General features: G+C 47.0%; 1 protein-coding gene across 21 annotated transcripts in view; it reads right to left on the bottom strand.

The window, feature by feature from the left end:
• Positions 1-20,087, bottom strand: part of R3hdm2 (R3H domain containing 2) — a 121,354-nt gene that overhangs the window by 7,401 nt on the left and 93,866 nt on the right. For 16 of the 21 annotated variants that reach the window (XM_076920472.1, XM_076920468.1, XM_076920477.1 and 13 more), the window contains 8 exons: positions 17,073-17,245; positions 12,706-12,807; positions 10,314-10,559; positions 9,912-10,038; positions 9,549-9,709; positions 8,970-9,124; positions 6,915-7,015; positions 1,821-1,990 (listed from right to left, as the gene is read on the bottom strand). In XM_076920472.1, the coding sequence (XP_076776587.1) occupies positions 1,821-1,990; positions 6,915-7,015; positions 8,970-9,124; positions 9,549-9,709; positions 9,912-10,038; positions 10,314-10,559; positions 12,706-12,807; positions 17,073-17,245 (1,235 nt within the window). The remainder of the gene's footprint in view (positions 1-1,820; positions 1,991-6,914; positions 7,016-8,969; positions 9,125-9,548; positions 9,710-9,911; positions 10,039-10,313; positions 10,560-12,705; positions 12,808-17,072; positions 17,246-20,087) is intronic. The other 5 variants (XM_076920483.1, XM_076920485.1, XM_076920487.1 and 2 more) reach the window with 1 other exon arrangement.

The following is a 20,087-nucleotide window of genomic DNA, read 5'->3' as shown; positions in this document are numbered from 1 at the left end:
CATCATCCTCTGTATGTTGCCACATGTTACATATCACACATCATTCTCTGTATGTTCTCACATGTCACATATCACACATCATCCTCTATGTTCTCACATGTCACATATCACACATCATCCTCTGTATGTTGCCACATGTTACATATCACACATCATTCTCTGTATGTTCTCACATGTCACATATCACACATCATCCTCTATGTTCTCACATGTCACATATCACACATCATCCTCTGTATGTTGCCACATGTTACATATCACACATCATTCTCTGTATGTTCTCACATGTCACATATCACACATCATCCTCTATGTTCTCATATGTCACATATCACACATCATCCTCTGTATGTTCTCACATGTCACATATCACACATCATCCTCTGTATGTTCCCACATGTCACATATCATACATCATCCTCTGTGTGTTCCCACAGTTTCCAATTCACCACTGTCAAGAAACAAAGTGGTCTCGTAAGCTCTCCCGAATCAGGCCACTGCCCCCCACTGCCTTCTTCTTCCCTAATTAGTTTGTGGTATTGTGTACTATTCTTACTTCCAGTGCTTGGGATCAAACCCAGGGTCATTCACTTATCTCAACAGCCCTTCCCTGCATTTAGTTGTTTTGTCTGTATCTGTGTGTATGTTTACAAGGCACAGCTTAGAGAAAGCAGTGGAGGAACCTGACTTGGTAAACACAAAGGCCTATTTTCTCCAAAGGGTTTTAGAAAATGACAGATGCTTGGTCTCCCAGAAGGCTGGAGTGGACGATGTCTGATGACCTCATGACCTTTGCTGTTCTGTGGAGTCATCCTTCTCGAGGCCCTCCAACTCCTGAGCACTGTTTAGACCTTTATCTTGAGCTTAGTCTCTCAGTGACTGGAACCCACCCTTATGAAAGAGTCCTTCAACAGAACCCATCTGTCATGGTTTGAGTATCCCTAGCCCAGGGAGTGGCAACTATTTGGAGGTGTGGCCTTGTTGGAGTAGGTGTGTCACTGTGGGGTGGGCTTTACGACCCTCATCCTAGCTGCCTGGAAGCCAGTATTCTGTTAGCAGCCTTCAGATGAAGATGGAGAACTCTCAGCTCCTCCTGCACCATGCCTGCCTGGATGCTGCCATGTTCCTGCCTTCATGATAATGGACTGAACCTCTGAACCTGTAAGCCAGCCCCAATTAAATGTTGTCCTTACAAGAGTTGCCTTGGTCATGGTGTCTGTTCACAGCAGTGAAACCGTAACTTAGACACCATCCTTATGTTTATTACAGTTCTTCTTCCTTAGGCCCTAGTTATTAGTTAATAAAACTCATTCTTATTGTAAAGGCCACAGGTATCTTGCTACTTTGCTGAGGAGTTTCTATGTAGCTATGTCTAAAGCTCTGTCTTGCTGTCATCGGCCGCAGCCCCGAGCCTGTGACCCGCTGCGAGCAGCACTCACCTGGGCCACGCAGACTCCGCTCTAAGCATGTCTCATGTGATCTATAACTGGGCTCCTGAGAGAGGACTCACTTTGTTATTCTCATATTTTTCCCTTAAAACATCTGGAGGAAGATGTATAAAAGAGGCTGCTCAGTTGATGACACAAAGATTTCCTCCTGAGAAGACTATGAACCTGCAAGGGTTGAGCTGAGCACAGTGGCGCACGCCTTTAATTCCAGCACTTGGGAGGCAGAGGCAGGTGGATCTCTGTGAGTTTGAGTATTTGAGGCCAGCCTGATCTACATAGTGACTTCCAGGACAGCCAGAGCTACATAGTGAGACACTGTCTCAAAACCAAACCAAACCAAACCAAACATGGGATGACAAGGGTTAGACTTACCTGGGGGTTACTGTCAGGACTGTACAGGTCTCCAGGCTTCTGACCACGCTGGTCCACACTGTAGTATTTGCAGTGACTCCACTGGACCATGGATGGATTCTGGGGGGCCTGGGGTCCGTTAGGGACATTCAGTTGCATGACCACCACACCTGGTCCAGAAGGTGACACTCCTGAGTAGCAGGAGGAAAACTGGTGTTGGGAATTCAAGCTATTTTGAATGCAGAGTTATCTCTGAATGGAAAAGCCATCAAGAAAATCTACTCACTTGTTTCAGGGCCGTTCTATGTCCTGCCAAGAATCTGAAACGGCTGCTGATTTGGCTTCTGAGTCTCATCCCCACCTCCCCAACCCCCACCCCCAACTAGTGGAGGTTTGAGTGGAAGAGAGATGGAACCAGATGCCAGTGCTCTCCTGCCCTTTATCTGATGAGGGGCATTTTGTTATGATTGGCAGAAAAACTACTCCATCCTGTCCAAATTGAGTATTACCAAACACCCAGGTCAGATTGCTGAAATGTCTGGGCACAGTGCTGGTTGGATCTGTGTCTGGGTTTGGGTCATGGGCCAGGGCTGCAGGTATGTGCAAGTTTCTCTGGGAAGGATTGCAGGTAATGCCAGCAAAATCTATTGTTCTGGAGAAGAGGGAAGCTCACAGCTTCACTAGACCACCTTACTAAGCACTGTTTGCCACCAGCTGGTTAAGTGGGGGAACAGCTCAAGCAGAGGGTACAAGTCAAATTCATTAGATGAGAAATAATTTTGAGGTGCTAAGATACAACAGTGGGGAAAAATACTAAGAGATAAGAAGTGTATTTAACAAACATTTATTGCATGTTTGCTATGTGCCAGTACTTATGCTGGACACTGAATGTACCACAAACAAGCCTGGTCACTGTCCTCACAGAAAGGACAGTCTATTAACAATGCAGACACTAAATGAAGAGCTGACAGCAGAGTCTGAGGTACAATCCTGGCAGGACACGAACTGTGCCTGGAGATGCTGGGATAGGACCAGTGCTCTGTGGAGCCCACCTTGTATATGCACTGGCTAAGTAAATAGGGTGATGGAGGGAGGGGTCTGGTGGTAAGAAGACTGAAGCAGGAGGTTCTGAAGGAGGGTAGTCAGAAGGATATGGCCATACTGAAGGCTACACTGGCAGACTCCAGGGCCCAACTGGATATGACTGTGAGGTATGGTGCTGGCAGCCATTGCTACTTTCTCTACTCAGCAGGTGGAGGAGGGAAAGGGCACACTGAGGAGGAATGTTAACTCTAATCTTCTTTATGGTAAAGAGTCAGGGAGAAGCAGTTTGATGGACAGTCCCTGCTGGGAGGAACAGGCGGGGCTCTGACTGCACACATGGGACTAGACAGCATGGGTGTTGGTCTGACCTGCCGGGCTGTGCTTCTTCTGAGGCTGAGCTGGTGTGTATGGTGGTGGTGAAATGGAAGCAGGGATTACTATCTCAAAAGCTTGCTGCAATGCTGCCACTACCACACTGCTGCTATGATGGGAAATGGTACAGCCTCTGGATACCAGTCATGCTGAGCGAGTGTTCACTCAGGTAGTATTGGTCACAGGAAAGTAAAAGACAAGACAGGTGGTCTTAGCTCAGGAGACACAGAAGGTATCTGAGCCTATTCTCTGGCCCATTTATGTACTCCACCCCTCTAGGGTTTACCAAACCAGAGAACACAAATAGTTCAATAGAGTGGTATCTTCCTCCCCTCCCCCCCCCAAAAAAAAGGGGAAGTGCATCCATCAGTGTGGCCTATACAAAGGGCCACATGAAAGTGCACAGCTGTGGTGTGTCATGGACCCATAGCACCTCCGCTTACTAGAGTTGCTCCGGGCATCCTAGCAGCCCCACCCACTCTAACATCCTCTACCAACCACACTGCAGTTGACCTTATTCAGACTTCTCATGCATCCGAGGGCCCTACAAGAAAATAATCAAATCTGGAAGGCAGCTCACAACTGGAGTCTAATGCCCTGGGCTGGGAACGGTGGGGCATGTGCCAGGGTCTATGCGCTGTCTAAGCAGGACAAAGGAAATGTACATAGAACTATTGGGGGCTCCACAGGAGGGAGGAAAAGCACAAAGTCCTTATATTATTTCTCCTAACGCCAACAACAATAATAAAGCCAGGATTCTTGGTTGCAGTTTCTGTTCTGAACTCCTCCCTATACCCAGTCCTCCCCCGCTGGCCTGGAGCGTTGTTCCTTCACTCAACCGAGGACACAGACACTGCTCAACTGATGAGCTGATTTTATGCTTCTCTTCCTTGAGCCAAAGGCAGGTGGTGTCTGTTAACAGCTGAACTGTCCCTACTTCTTAATGGACATGGCAATTAAAAAAAATCCACTGCCCAGGGATAGCACTTCCTTCTCCTCAGGTTGGGGAAGGAGCCTGGGCTGAGAGCCGCTGGAAAGAAGAAGGGAGCTGAGTAAGGAAATCAATTTCAGCTTGAGAGCTAAGAAAGGAGAGGGGACGTGTGAATGGCTTTTTAAGTGGCATCATTAAACCTGGGCAGAAAGGTCGATTGGGCAGAGCAAACCACATAAATACAAGCAGATGACATTTATGTCTAGCAGAATTGGTTTTCGTTTTTTGTTTAGATTTTTTTTTTTAAATCATTGAGAGAGAAAGCTGAAAACTGATAGGGATTCTTCCTCACCAGCAGGGACCAAATCTATGAAAAAGAAATGAAGCTAAAATTGCAGGACAGAAATCAGTATCTTGGCTCCCCAGCCCCTACCCTTTTTGGCAGGGAAGAGGCAGATCTTCCTAAAGTGATAGGGAATATTCTCAGTCTTGAAAACCCTTAGCTGAGCCAGTAAGTATGCGAGAGGCTCTTTCTGCACAGGACACTGTCTGCGCGGCTGTGCTGCTGGGAGCTGGGAGTCTGTGTACAGGTGTCATTGTCATTTCATGTCTGTGTGCACTTTTCCCAAACAGGAGTCCTATATGAACCTCAGAAGACCTGAAGCTATCATTTTAGAGGACACACAGTATTTCCTGGAGTTAAGAGTTATACGTAGCATTATAGTTGCAGAATTAAGGTTCAGATGAACTGGGCAACTACAAAAAGGTATTAATAAACCACGGCGGTTGTTCCAGGAACAGCCAATCCTAATCCCTGCCTTTATTTTTGGAAAAGTGACCGTGTTGCTCCATGAGAGGAGAGCGGGGTGACTGTCCTCTGAAGGTGAGGGTGGCCTTTGTAGGCCATCCCTGCCATCTATCTTCCGAGTTAACAGTAAACTGGAAAGGAAGGTGTTTCTTTTTAAAATGTCTTTACTTCCCATGGGCAGAGAGTAAACACTTAAACATCAGTGGTTCTGTGAACATCATGTCATAAGTTAGGACTGAGGAAAGGTACAAGACTGTCATCAGAAGTGTGGGGTCAGTTTAGGGAAGAAAGGAGATGCAACTGGGAGGAGTTTCCTGAGCAGCAAGGAGAACAGGCCACAGAGAACGTTTCCTTATTTCCTTGATCTGGGAAGTGTGAACCACTTCCTTCTTTCACCCTGATCTCTAGTGCTGCTGGTCTCCAGAACAAAAGATGTTTCAGTTGGCTTAGCCCTAGACCAAGTAAGCGATACATAATCATGTCCTATGGCCTTGCTTTTTTTTTTTTTTTTTTTTTTTTTTTTTTGGTTTTTGGTTTTTGAAGACAGGGTTTCTCTGTGTAGCCCTGGCTATCCTGGAACTCACTCTGTAGACCAGGCTGGCCTCGAACTCAGAAATCCGCCTGCCTCTGCCTCCCAAGTGCTGGGATTAAAGGCGTGCGCCACCACCGCACAGCATGGCTTTGCTTTTGATCCAAGACCTTTTTATGTTGAACAATAGCTACCAGAGACCAAAGAGATATACCAATGTATCACAAAGGAGGTCAAGTAACATAAAGCATATCCTTATGCACATGCACACACTGATCTTAATCTTAACAAGAGAGAAAGTGCCATGCAGTGCCAAGCACCTGCACAGTGTACAGCAATTTTTGGAGCTAGTTTCTACAATTTCCATATCCCATTGGGTCAGTCAAGGCCAAGTGCCCTGGGCAGCCAGAAGAGGCAGCCAGAGAGCTCACTCAAGTAATAAAAGGGTGGATGGATTTAAACCCTCAGCTTGTGAAAGATCTCCGTTTGGTCTAGGTAAAACCAGAAGTCATTTCACCTTCAAGGTGAAATATATCTTATGAGCAAGATTAATTCTGTAATTGCCTCAAAGCATCTAACAGCAAAGTACAGACATCTGAGGTAAAAGCATTTCATTCTAAATGGGAAACCAGCCAACGGCTCCTTGTCACCAAAGAGGTAGAGAGAGGATCTATCCACACCCCCACATTCAGAGTGGAATGGGATGTCCTGAGGGTGAAGTTTCTGTAACTACTCTGTGTGGCTGTGTAGGCATGCCCTTAGTATGCTAGAGACAGACAGCTAGGGTCACATGTCATATGCATTCACGTGGCATAGCAGGTCCCTTGGAAGAGTCCTATAGCTGTTTAATATAAAGCCATTTCCTTCCCTCCTGAACAGAAAGGGATAGAGCACAAAGTCTCCTGAAGACTGACTGGCGATGCAGCTTACAGACAGATACACAAAGTCAAAAGCCCTGAGTGCCAGGCCTGGGACCATGATGGCCTCCAGTACAAATTCACTCTTAGATTAGAGTCTTAGATTTTGTTACAGATTGTGGTCAGAATAAAAACATCACAGTGCATGTGAGAACTCACTAAAATCTGTTAAACAGATCTATGATGCTTTAAAAAGCGTTTCTCAGTTTTGTTTTTATATTCCCAAGAGAAAGAGACAAGTTGTCTAAAGGATGAAGGAGTGCAGCAGACACAAGTTTTTCTGACAGTGAGTGTATGTGTGTGTGTGTACACACACACACACACACACACACACACACACACACACACACGCATCAACAAAAGGACCAGGAACCACAACTTTTCTGTCTCTACCTTTTGAGTGGTAGGATAAGGTGTGCACTCCACTGTCTAGGCCCACCTCTGAAGCCTTCCTTCTTCAGTAGTGCATGCCCTGGCCAGCACCTGAGCCCACCCCTATTCTCCATGCTCTTACCTGAGTACTGCTGTGGCATCTGAGGTGGGCTGCAGGGGGAAGGAGACTGAGGCAGCTGGTACTGCTCAGAGCCAGGAGGCTGGAGGAACCCCACGGAAGGGCTGGGAGGGGAGAAGAGAGTAGTGGTAATGGACGGAGGCAGAAACACGGCTCCTGACAAACAGCTGCTGCTTCCTAGGCCTCCCCTGTGGGAAGCAGAGGCAGCTACAAGCCATTCCCAGACCAATTTACCAGGCAATTTCTAAAATCACTCATCAGTTGAAACTTAATTATATATATTTGTACTTGATCATCTTTCAATTAGGAAGCTGCTAATCTGCAGGAAATATGGAGTGTTAGCAGCACATGCTCTTCCTAACAATATGGGCCATCAAACACATATATGTGTGCACACAGAGGCTTTAAATTTTTTTTTTTTTTTTTTTTTTTGGTTTTTTGAGACAGGGTTTCTCTGTGTAGTCCTGGCTGTCCTGGAACTCACTCTGTAGACCAGGCTGGCCTCGAACTCAGAAATCCACCTGCCTCTGCCTCCCAAGTGCTGGGATTAAAGGCGTGCGCCACCACCACCCGGCACACAGAGGCTTTAAAAACACAGAAGTACTAAATCAAGTCAGGGTCAGACCACAGTGGTACAAGGATGAAGTAAAAGAAAGGGTGAATGACTGAGGGTGTATACACAGTCAACAGTTGGGATCCCCTCAAGACAAACAGGAGAAAACGCTGCAACATTGAAAACAACATGAACACACACACATAAACAGATAAACATACACATTGGAGATGGACACACAGAGACACATACAATTAGACCTACACTAACTGTAGCTCAGGTGCACTTCTATCCAGTTCTGTGACTTAGATTTGTTAAGAATACTAGGCTGAATTTCTTCATTAAAAAAAAGAAGTGAGCATGGTTGTATATGCCTTTAATCCCAGCACCCAGGAAGCAAAAGTAGGTGAATCTGTAATTTCGAAGCCAGCCTAGTGTACAGAGCAAGTTCCAAGCAAGGGCTACAGAGAAAAACCCTGTCTCAAAGAAAAACTGAACAAAACCCAAAGCAAAATAAACAAACAAAAAGAAAACCCAACCAGCATATCATCCAACCCAATGAGAGTACTCTGTGGTTAAGAACAGTTTTTCATCTTTCAGAAGAGCAAAGTTCAACTCCATGCTCCCACTGGAGGCAGCCCACAGCCGCCTTAACTCTAGCTCTAGTTCTACGGGATCCAACACCCACTTCTGCCTTTTGAGTGTACCCCCTACACACACACACACACACACACACACACACACACACACACACAGAGAGAGAGAGAGAGAGAGAGAGAGAGAGAGAGAGAGAGAGAGAGAGAGAGAGCGCATAAATTGGGGGGGGGGCAGGAGTTCAAGGCCAACCTGAGCAAAGACCTTGTTTCTAAAAATAAACCAAGAAACAAACAAACAGAACAACCCAAAGAAACAGTCCTGGTGCTACACACCTATAATCTCAGTAGCACTCAAGAGGTTGAGGTGGTAGAAAGACGCAGAGTTCAGGACCAGCCCAGCTTGTGTAGTAGAACCAAAAAGTCTCAAAAAGAAACAGAAGCAAAACTAGGGTAGTATACTAGGTTGTTTCCAAGATGTCTATTGTACTACAGAGATCTTATAGCCGTGACCTATCTGCATTCTCTCTATAGTAAGAGAAGATTATATAAGTATATTGTAAAAGTTGTTGTTTTAATGATGAACAGTTCCTATCTTACAGTTCTGAGTCTGGCCAAGTAACAAACACTGGGGTCATTCTAACTGGAACTGCAAAGAACTGCAAAGCTCTATGTAAATATCAAATCAATGATATTTATGAGGAGAAAGAGAATGACTCCTATACACACACTTTTGAGACTGGTTTTCACCAGGCAGTTGAGACCCTCTCAAGTGCTGCTGAATTTCTACGTATGCACTGTACAGGAGACTGGCTGGGGTTAATGCTGGGTTTCTTAGACCAGTGGGGACAAAGGGTGGTGTGGCAACTGCTCAAGGTCAACAGGACATGTGCCCGGCTCTCCAGTCCTCACCTCGTACCGTTCTGCTGAGCTGGTGGGATCACGCTGTAGTACACAGGCACGCCGCCTGCTGGGAGGCCTCCTTGCACAGACTGGCTGGCAGGGACCAGCATGGGCTGCTGGAAAGGCGGCTGGCCCACATTTTGTGAGTCACTGCCCACTGGGACCTGGTGGAGAAGAGCATGAGCAGGGTCATCTTACTGAGCTCGCCCCCAGGCTGCTCATCACTAGGCCAGCACAACCAGCAGACCTCATGCGCCTAAAGCAAACACTCACAGAGCCATCTCAATCTCCCCCACCTCCCCACCCCCGGCCGTAAACACCACCCTGAGATACCAGACACAAGGAAGGAGCTCTGGCTTCCTCTCAACCGTTTCGTAGGCACACACTCGCTTATATGACTGTATAAAAATCACCATTTAAAGTCTTCCAAACTCTCTGGGCTTGCTTTGAAAAGAAAATACTCAGAGAGGTTCTAGGGGAAACAGGTGACATCTCAGTACTGGAGTCTTAATCCTGCATGACTGGGGAAGCCTATCCTTTTGGCTTCACAAGGACTCAGTGATCTTTCCTAACATAGAATACACCCACTTGGTAAGAAGGCAGTGGAGTGTACTGAACCACCAGGCCTTGCATCTGGCCTCCCATGCTGCTCCTCTGGTTGCCGAGTAGGCCCTGGTTCTGAGGCTGCTGGACCCCAAGCATGCCTTGGTAAGCCGTCTGCTGCTGGTTAGACATCATGGGCTGTAAGCCTAAGGATGATCAAGGCACAGAACACATCAGCATGAATGTGTGGGAGGCTACCCCGCAGCTCTAACTAGAATTCCCTTATTTCCCCCATAGATCCTGGCCCCTTCTTAGAAAGTGAATAGTTCCTACTCCCCGCCCCCTTTTAGCTCCCCAGGTCTCTGTCTTCCCTGGGCACCGCTGTCTTACAGCAGCAGTCCTCCTTACCAGGCTGCTGGGATGCTTGAGGCAGCTGTTGACCACGCTGGGGGCTATAGGCCACCGGGTGAGACAGAGGTCGATATTGCTGGTTGGAATTAGGATACTGTCCAGGAGGGTAGTAAGAAACCTGGATCTTTGAGAGGAAACAGATGTAAGAGGTCTCTCTAATTCAGCTGTAACACTTGCAAATTTACTTAATGCCTCAAGGGTTAATAATCAGAAATTTGTAAATGGAGATAGTTTGGGTTCTCAACTTGTGTTGTGCAGAAAGGGGGCCATCTGCAGAATGGTAACTGTCCAAAGCAGACAACGAGGATAACATTCTTCCGGTTGTCTAGACTAGAGGAAGAAGGGACTATGATATGGGACAACTGATGCACTGACTAACAGCTGGGGAAAGGGCTGTACCTGTTGAGGAGGCTGGATGTAGCCTTGGGGTGGTGGCAGGACTTGCTGGGTAGGTGGAGCATGGCTAGAAGTGGAATAGTTGGAAGTAGGAAGGGGCTGTCCTGTAGAAGCCATGATGAAACTAGCTTGCTGAGGATGCTGGGAGATAAGTGGGGGCTGGAACAGAGCTGAGGATGGGTCAGCTGCTTCAGCAGAACCTTGGCGGCTAAGGCTCATTTGTCCAAAGGGGTTGCTGAGGTCTTCTGCCTGTTGAGAGAGTAGGGACTCAAGGACTAAGGCTGTGTTAAATCTCATGCATTTGGCTTCAATACAGACAGACAGACAGAGCTGGATGGGTGGCACACGCCTGTAATCTCAGCACTTGAGAGGTAGAGGTTGGAGGATCATGAGTTCAAGATTAGCTTCAGCTACATACTAAGTTCTATGCCAGCCTGGGCTACACAGGCCTTGTCTCAAATATACTAATAACCAACACCAAGAACAAAAAGACAGAAATAGCCATGCTCTACAGCACAGGTTCTCAGCTTTCCTAATGCTGCTACCCTTTAACAACACTTTGTCATGGAATGGTGATCATTCCCAACTATGGAATTATTTTCATTGCTACCTCATAATTTTGCAACTTACTACTGTTATGAATTGTAATGCAAATATATTATAATGCAAGTTTTCCAATGGTCTTAGGCAACCCCTGAGAAAAGGTCATTTGGCATCACCCCCAAAAGGGGTTGCAACCCACAAGTTGAGAACCACTATTCTACAGCATTCCTTATACCATTTGGGATAGTCTGGTTTCTGTACTTTAAGAAATGCATTTTAGCCTCAAGACTTGATAGTTGTGTGAAGCCTAAACCCAGAAACAGTCTCTACAAAATGCAACAATGGCTGCCCTGATCACAGCTGTTACTGTGGTTATTAGAAACAGTATCTCTGTGAAATGGTAACAATAGCCGCCCTGATCACAGATGTTATTCCTGTTATTCCTCAGGAGATTGGGGCACCTATCTACAGAATATAGGACAAACAAGAATTAAGGTTTATATGACTCTTTCTGTCTGCAGTATTCCTCATGGCCCTGCCTTGCCCCAAATCCTGTTCTTATAGAACTCACCCTCACAAACGGCAAGGCTCTTGTGCCTCCACAGCCGACAACTGCAGGCTCCCGCCTGCTGCTCATCTCCATACTCCCTTCCCAGGTCATTTCCACCTTTGTTCTTTGACACTAGCCTAGAGTTCTCCTGCCCTTTAAAAATGACTTCCAATTCTCACCTCCGAAAGGAGGCCAGGGTGAGGGCTGAGCTAGAGGGTGAGGCTAGCTGGCTGGGCAGTAATTGCCTTTTCTCTCAGCTGCCTTCCCTAAGCGTGAGTGGTGCGCATGTGATGACAGGTTAGTTTCTTGGCTTTTTGTTCTGATTCCTGGGCTCTAAACAGTAAAACACACACACACACACACACACACACACACACACACACACACACACCCCAGGGAAGTTCTTTTGCAGAAGAAAATACTAGAAACCAAAAGAAAATGTTGCCGTCTAGTTCCATTCCGTTTTTAGGAACTGTTTGCTACTTTCTTGGTCAGGAATAGATGACAAGAGGACTAGACCGCAGATTAACTGAGGTTCATATTCCACCAGTTTTCAGAATGGAGATAAGAGATAGGAGGAAAAAGGGGATTCTAGTGAAAAAGCAGAGAGCTGTGATTAATATAAAGTAAAAAAGGAACAGTTCACCACCACCATGAAGGAATCAACTATAAGGGAAGTCAGATTCATAAAGGATTTGTATTTAGGATGCAAACAATTTATTTTTAATTTTATCTATTTATTTTTGCTATTTTTGAGACAGGATATGACTCTAACCCAGGCTGGACTGTAATTCACTATGTAGCCTAGGCTGGCCTTGTACTCAGGGCAATCCTTCTGCCTTATCCTCTTAAGTGCTGGGATTAAAAGTATGTGCCACTACATTCACTTCACAAACAGTCTACACAGCATGTATCTACATCTGAAGAGAACACAAACTGATACATGAGAAGAGTAGGATTTAAACACTTTAAAACCAGTACCTGACAAGTCTGCAAGGAAGGAAATCAGAAAGAACAATTTTGTACAGAATAAACTGGGGAAAAAAATGGCATGAAGGACACAGAGAGCAGGGCTGAGGGCCTAGGTCAGTGAGACACGTCCTCACACTCAGGAGCTCGGCCGGCATCCTTGTCCTATATTTTACTTTTGTCTTTTACATGCTGTGATAGCCCCTCAAGAAACAGCTCTCTACATCTCTTCCAAAAGCACCACATGCTTGCAAGGCCACCAAAGCCTGACCCAGACATCCCACAGACACAAGCCACACAGGGACACGACAAGATGGGGAGTGGTGGTTATACCATGTTGTACTGCTGGGGCGGAGAGACTGGCAGAAGGACTTGGGGACAGGAGCTTGGAGAGAACTGAACCGGCTGCGGAGAGGGCTGCAGGGCCGGGACTGGCTGTGGGCAGCACAGAGGCATGTGGAGAGGACGAGAGAAGCATAAAGGAGAGAGGCGGAGGGAGGGGAGGAACATGTTAATCATACAAGACATTCCGTAGGAATCACATGGCCACTGAGCAGGCTGCCCACCAAGCCTGGGATAGCTTGTGGCTTTCACATCTCTCTCAGGGAAGCAGTCTCTCCTCTCAGAGGAGACCCAGTATTCTCTGCCCCACTAGGCACTTAAACTCTGCAGCTGTGAGTTATCTCAGGACTCTCAGGGCCAAAGTCTGTGACATGAGTCTAAGCAGAGCCTTCCAGGGGTGTATTTTGTGCTGACCACACAATCTGAGGAACTCCATCAACACCTCTCTAAATGCCCACTCGAGGGACACTGCACACCCAAGGGCAGCTCTCCTAGAAGAAGTGCTCGACCGCAGAGACATCTCCCTCTACAGGGAAGAAAAGGAATAAACCATCAGTAGATTCTTGACTCATGATTTTCTGTGCAATACAGAAATGCCCTCATGAGTGAATGGGGCAAACGTGGAGTAAGTACACGCAGAAGGCTGTGGTTTTTATCCCTGAATCCTTTCACTACCCTCAGAAAAGCGAATCTGTCTACTGAGAACACACAGTGTTCTAAACCAGCTATTTTCCTCGTGTCCTCTTGTCCGGTCCTTTGGATCACTTCATCACTTCTCCAGGTGCAGCTCCTGGTGCAGGAGCGTGAGGAGAGTGAGGAGAGTGGTGAGGGAGAAGAGGGAAGAGCACTGGGACGCTGCTGCACAACAGCCGCAGGGTATCGAGAGATGGGTAACGTAGCAGAGTGCTTGCCTGGCAGCGCAAGGCTCTTGGTTCAACCCCAAGCAACAGAGAAATCTGGGATCTCTGGGCCCACCTGGGATCACAGAGCTAAATCAAAAGAATATGGCTTGAAACCCAAAGGGGACTGGAGGCCTTGGCAGAGGACCTGACAGCTAGAGTTTTAAAGAGTTACTGAGAATCCCAAAGTGTCCTGGTGAGGGAGAGTGCTGTAGCCTGGAAAGTTAGCTCAGTCCTACTGATACCCTGTAAGCCAATGGCATTCTAAATGCAGCTGCTGGCCAAGCTGTCCAGCACTAGCCACAAATGCTGCTGGCTCATACATACATTTTCTATTTTCCTAAACCTCTTGGGGGAGGATGACCCTGCTTCAGGATTTTGAACAGTGACGTGGTCACACACTTTCGTTTTCCACACATTTGTGACTTTTAAATGAAGAGTGAGCCAGGAGTGGTGGCACACACCTTAACTGTAGCACTTGGGAGGCAGATCTCTGAGCTGGAGGCTAGTCTGGTCTGCATAAGTCGTTCAGGACAGCCAGAGTTACATCTGTGTGTGTGGGGTGGGGGCTGTGAGGAGTAGGGAGGCGAGAGGCCGATGTTCTTCTGATTTCTTTAACTAGGAAGGGCCATGGTAAAGGGAGGGCCTCCCCTCTTTTTAAATGTGTGTGAACATTTGCCTGCATCTGTAACATGTACTAGTTGTGTCTCTAGTGGTGATAGAGACCACTAGGGTACCTGTTCCCTAGAACTAGAACTACATATGGCTGTGAGCCCCATGTAGGTGCTAGGAACCAAATCTGGGTCCTCCATAAGAACAGCCAGTGCTCATTCCCACTGTCTCTCCAGTATTGCCACTGCTGTTTTGTTGGTGGTGGTCTGGTTTGGTTTTGGTTATTCTACCATTATTTTCTTGGATGGTCTCAAAGTCCAGAACTAGGATCTAAGAGACTACAAGGACATCTGTTGCCACCTACTGGTGAATTCTGGAATACATGATAGCTCTGGGACACGATACATGATAGTCTGAGACGCTAGCTAGCTACTGGGTTAACAGGGTTCCTTCGTAACATTCACTCCAGTCTAAACTCAACAAAACCCAGCTACTGAGCCTTCACCCTCTGGCTGACTCCATGGTGCCACCTGTGTCACTGGTGCAGGAGGTCAGTTCTGCTCGACAGCATCCCAGGAAGAGTGTGAGTCTTGTTTTGCCAGCACAATGTCTAGGACTGGGCAAGTGCTTTCTGATCCCTGTCCCAACGTTTTCTAAAAGCTTTAGAACACAGTGGCACATGTTTATTTGGTCACTTCTCTCATTTCCACACTGCTACATTATTTGAGGGACGAAAGCATAATTATTTCTGTGCAACTTCACAGCCCCACAGTGCTGACAGCCATGAGGACAGAATGACTAGGAGAACAGGAAGGCAGGAACGACAGTGAGGAAGGAGAGGCCATGGGAAGATGAGAGGGGCAGGGAGAAGAGGCAAGGCAGGAACACATGTTAGACAATGGTAAGGTTACCAGCTCCCACAAACGCTCCCAGACACTCAAACTTACCCAGGCCAAGACTGTTTGGGCGTCTGTGATTATGATTAACTTCCAGAGTTATTCCTTTGAGAACAGAAACCTCTGAATCCCCAATCTATAGCATCAAACCCAATGCCGCCACACTCCATGCCAACAAGTCCTCCACTCAACAGCAGAGTCCAGGAGCAGGGGAGCAGCAGGTTGGAATTTAGAGTCTACCACTTGTCATTTATTCTAACACATGAGTCCCAAATGGTTATCCTTCTATCTCTTCATCCCTTCTCCATTCTTGCTATGTTTTAAGTGTGGATGACAGGTAAAAGTAAAAGACAAAAGACTAAGAGGGAAAAAGGGAGCCAGACTATTAAAATATATACATTTCAGAGAAAAAGAACTACAAAATGCTGGGACCTTAACAATTAAAATGGACATACAGAACACCATGGGAGGTTTCGGGTTGGGGGGAGGCAGCTGGAGGAGGAACAGCTGGAGGAGGAACACTTTACCCACTCACAGGCAGGGCAATGGGCCCAAGTGCACGTCTTAGCAGAGACCTAAGTTAGTAGGAACAAGACCTAACAGGGCATCCTAGGACCCTTCCACTTGAGTTTACAGTTCATACTGACCAGGCTGGGAACTGATTCTTTTAAAAAAACAAAACAAAATAATAACATTAACAACAACAACAACTACCACTATTTATTATTACATCCCGACTGCAGTTTCCCCTCCCTCCTCTCTTCCCAGTTCCTATCCCCAACCTCCCCAATGCTCTTCCTCATCTATTCTTCCTCCATTTCTCTTCAGAAAAGGGCAGGCCTCCCATGATAAACCAAACATGGCATATCAAGTTGCAGTAAGAGTCGGCAGGGAGCTGATTCTTGCCCTAGAGTTGCCATGCTAGCCTGGGCAGGGGAGTGAAGCAGCCTGGCAGGTAAAACAACTTAAAGACAGTAGCAGAGGAGCAGAGACGGATGGGCTTCTGACTACAAAGGATATCTGAGGTTAGACATGGGACAGGAGATTGCTCCGCTCAGAATAGTAAGATTCAGTTGACAGAAGAGCTGTCTTAGGCTGACGGCCTCCATGGGCTGCACAGAAGCACAGTGTTTCTTAAACCTTGGTTCACAGCAACATCAACCAAGGTCTCTCTGTGTAGCTCTGGCTATTATGAACCCACTCTGAAGACCATGCTGGCATCAAGTGCTGTGACTAAAGCCAAAAACCACCACTGCCCAGAAAGTCTTATCTTTAAAGAAAGCTCTTACTCTGCAGCTCATGGAGCTCAGACTCACTCTGTAGCCCCTCCTCTCTTCACACTCAATCCTTCTACCTCAGCTTCCAAAGGTCTGGAATTACAGCATATGCCACACCACCTGGCCTCTGTCTTTGGGAGGCCTGGAGCTGTGATGTTTTAAGTTCCTCACATAGATACCATGAGGAGTAAAAGATTCCACAAATTCTCAGATAACTAGGGGTCAACTGTCAGGTACACACCTTTAAATTCTCAGCACTCAGGAGGGAGAGGCAGGTGGACTCAGTTCTGTGCCAACCAGGATACACAGACAGACCCTGTCTCATAAGAAGAGGAAGAAATATAAAATGGAGTTCTCAGGTTAGCCAAGTGTGACAGTGCACATCTGCAATCCCAGCATCTGGGAAGTGGGGGTGAACATCAGGACATCAGCTGAGGCTGCTCTCAGCCTCAACTTTAAAGCTAATGTAGGCTTCATGACACCTTGTGTCAACAGAACGCAACAACAAAAGGAATGCTTTGGCCAAACACTTGCCCATATCCTGCCCTCCCAACAACTAACAAATAAGAAATGGAGGCAGGCGTAGAATACTTCCACAAATGACATGGTGGCCTTACTTCTAGAGCTTCACTGAATCAGAGCAAAGGGTGCTGGACACTTGAGTAGTAACTCACCTGTGAAATCATGTGATTATTCAAGGGTGGCTGTTGTTGAGGAGTGGGTGGGAGAGCAGGAAGTTGCTGCTGCTGCTGCTGCTGTTGCTGCTGGGCAGTACAAGGAAGAAGGCCCCGGACAGACTGGGGTGAGGTGACCTGGTTGCACACTTCTGGGGCACCTAGTGCCATGCCTAAGGCAAAGAGAAGACCCGTCCAAAGTTGTAAATACAAAGTACAAGTGTAATTCTGGAGGGCCCAGCTACAGGATTTTACTTTTTCCTTGCCCTTTCTGTTCACTTCCTTCTCCCTATTCCCCACAGCTGCCCAAAGATCCATGCAAGGATAACTGTATTGCAGCTTTTCTGCTGACTGGAGTCCACCTCTTGGAAGGTTTCTGTTCCCTTGGGTCAGGAAACACCTTGGATGTTAATGGCTGATTTGAGAATTGAACAAAATGATCTAGAGCAGCAGTTCTCAAACTGTGGATCACAACCGCTTCTGGGGGTGGGTGTCAAACAACCCTTTCACAGAAGTAACATCTACACATCAGCTATTTAAACTACAATTCATAACAGTAGCAAAGTTACAGTTATGAAGTAGCAACAAAAATAATGTTATGGCTGGGGTCACTGCAACATGAGGAACTGTATTAAGGGGTCACAGCATTAGGAAGGTTGAGAACTCTGTTCTCGAGGTAGAGGCAGGCAGATCTCTGTTGAGTTTGAGGCCTGCCTAGTATACATAGTAAGTTCCAGGACAACCAGGACTACATAGAGAAACCTTGTCTCAAAAACAAACAAACAAACAAACACCAACCAACCAAACAACTCCTCATATATGTGAAGTTGTGGAGGCATCTTCCCTGCAGTGTTTAAAATCAATCTGTCTCATAATGGGATAGCTTAAAACATACTTCCTTCCCACTTGTGTAACACCATCCTTTATGAAAGCTGCAGAGGAAACGCTTCCCATCTTCAAGCCTCCATAGGCCCCCCCACAGCCTTTACCTGACCCACCCCACACACAGCCTTTACCTGACCCACTCCATACACACAGCCTTTACCTGACCCACTCCATAACACAGCCTTTACCTGACCCACTCCACACACACAGCCTTTACCTGACCCACTCCACACACACAGCCTTTACCTGACCCACTCCACACACACAGCCTTTACCTGACCCAGTCCACACACACAGCCTTTACCTGACCCACTCCACACACACAGCCTTTACCTGACCCACTCCACACACACAGCCTTTACCTGACCCACTCCACACACACAGCCTTTACCTGACCCAGTCCACACACACAGCCATTACCTGACCCACTCCACACACACAGCCTTTACCTGACCCACCCCCCCACAGCCTTTACCTGACCCACTCCATACACACAGCCTTTACCTGACCCACTCCATACACACAGCCTTTACCTGACCCACTCCACACACACAGCCTTTACCTGACAAACTTTCCCATTTCCAGGCTCACTAAAGCATTTGCATAGTCACACAACACAGTTTTTAAATAAAGAGAACAGGGTTCATTTTGGGCATACCACATACTTTAACAACTATATACTGTACAAAAGGGATTCTGTAATGAACTAAGGTATGGTCCTTGGCTAGTCCTAAAACCTGGTAAGAAGACAGAGAACTGGTAGTGCCATCACCAAAGCTGAGTGACAGACAGCAAAGCTGAGTGAGAGAGAAGCTGAGGAGGCAGGAACCCCCAGAGGGTTGAGGAAGAGAAGTTAGGAGAAGAGGTACATTTGAGGGATAACTAAAAGTTTATCAGATTGAGAGGGAACAAAGTTAATGTCATACTCAAGAAATGGAGAGCTAGAGAGGGTGTGTTTTTAAAAATTAGCCTCAGCTTCCCAGGTTGCCACCATCCTGTTTATATAGGTGACGTAAAATAGAAACATGAACTTGGATGTGGGTGCGTGGGTGCGTGCGTGCGTGCGTGCGTGCATCCCCAAGGTCAACAATGGGCGCTTTTCAGGAACCACTCACTTTGCTTTATGTGTTTGTTGACTCAGCTAGGCTGGCTCATCAGTGAGCCTTGGAAAGGACCCTGTCTCTCTCTCTTTCCAGTGCTGGGATTGTAACTGTATTTTATATGTGGCTGTTTTGCCTGCACATTATCTGTGCCACACATTTTGTCTAGAGCCAAGAGGCTAAATGAGAGCATCTGATCCCCTACAACTGGATTTACAGATGTTTGTGAGCCACCATGTGGGTGCTTGGTTAGAATCGAACCCAGAGCCAGAAAGACAAGCATGGTATGCACTCACTTATAAGTGGACATTAGCCATAAAGGGCAGGATAACCATGCTACATTCCACAGACCCAAAGAAACTGGGTAATAAGGAGATCTTGAGAAAAAAAATGCAAAAATCTCACTCAGGAGAGGTGGATGAAGAGAAGGAAGTGAGTGGGAGAGGGGATAAGGAGGGGAATGGGATGGTAGTCAGGTATGGGGGGAGGGCAGGAGAGGGCTGGGAGTCAGAATGGAAATCAGTGGGGGGCATCTCTGGGAGGGGGGATATGGGGACACTATGGGGGTAATCCTAGCTGAGATTCCTACCAGAGCCAGGTGGGACTTCCAGAGGAGAGAGGGGGACATTAATCCACCCACAAAACCTTCAACCCAAAATTTGTCTTGCCTACAAGATATGCAGGGATAGTCAACCAATGACTGCCCCAACTTGAGACTCATCCCATATAAGAGAGCCAACCCCTGACACTATAAATGATACTCTGCTATGCTTGCAGACAGGAACCTAGCATAACTATTTCCTGAGAGGCTTCATCTAGCAGCAGATGGAACAGGTACAGAAACCTTCAGTCAAACATCAGGCAGAGCTTGGGGACTCTTGTGGAGGAGTTTGGGATAGAATTGAGTAAGCCAGAGGGGTCAAGGACACCACAAGAAGACTTACAGGGCCAAGTAATCTGGGCCTGACCCTGGGCCACCAACCAGAAAGCATACAGGAGCTGGACCTAGACCCCTTGCACACTTGTAACC

Source organism: Arvicanthis niloticus, chromosome 22, assembly GCF_011762505.2.
Source record: "Arvicanthis niloticus isolate mArvNil1 chromosome 22, mArvNil1.pat.X, whole genome shotgun sequence".
Classification (NCBI taxonomy): Eukaryota; Metazoa; Chordata; class Mammalia; order Rodentia; family Muridae; genus Arvicanthis; species Arvicanthis niloticus.
Note: the sequence above shows the minus strand (reverse complement) of the source record. Positions and strands in the feature narration are given on the sequence as shown.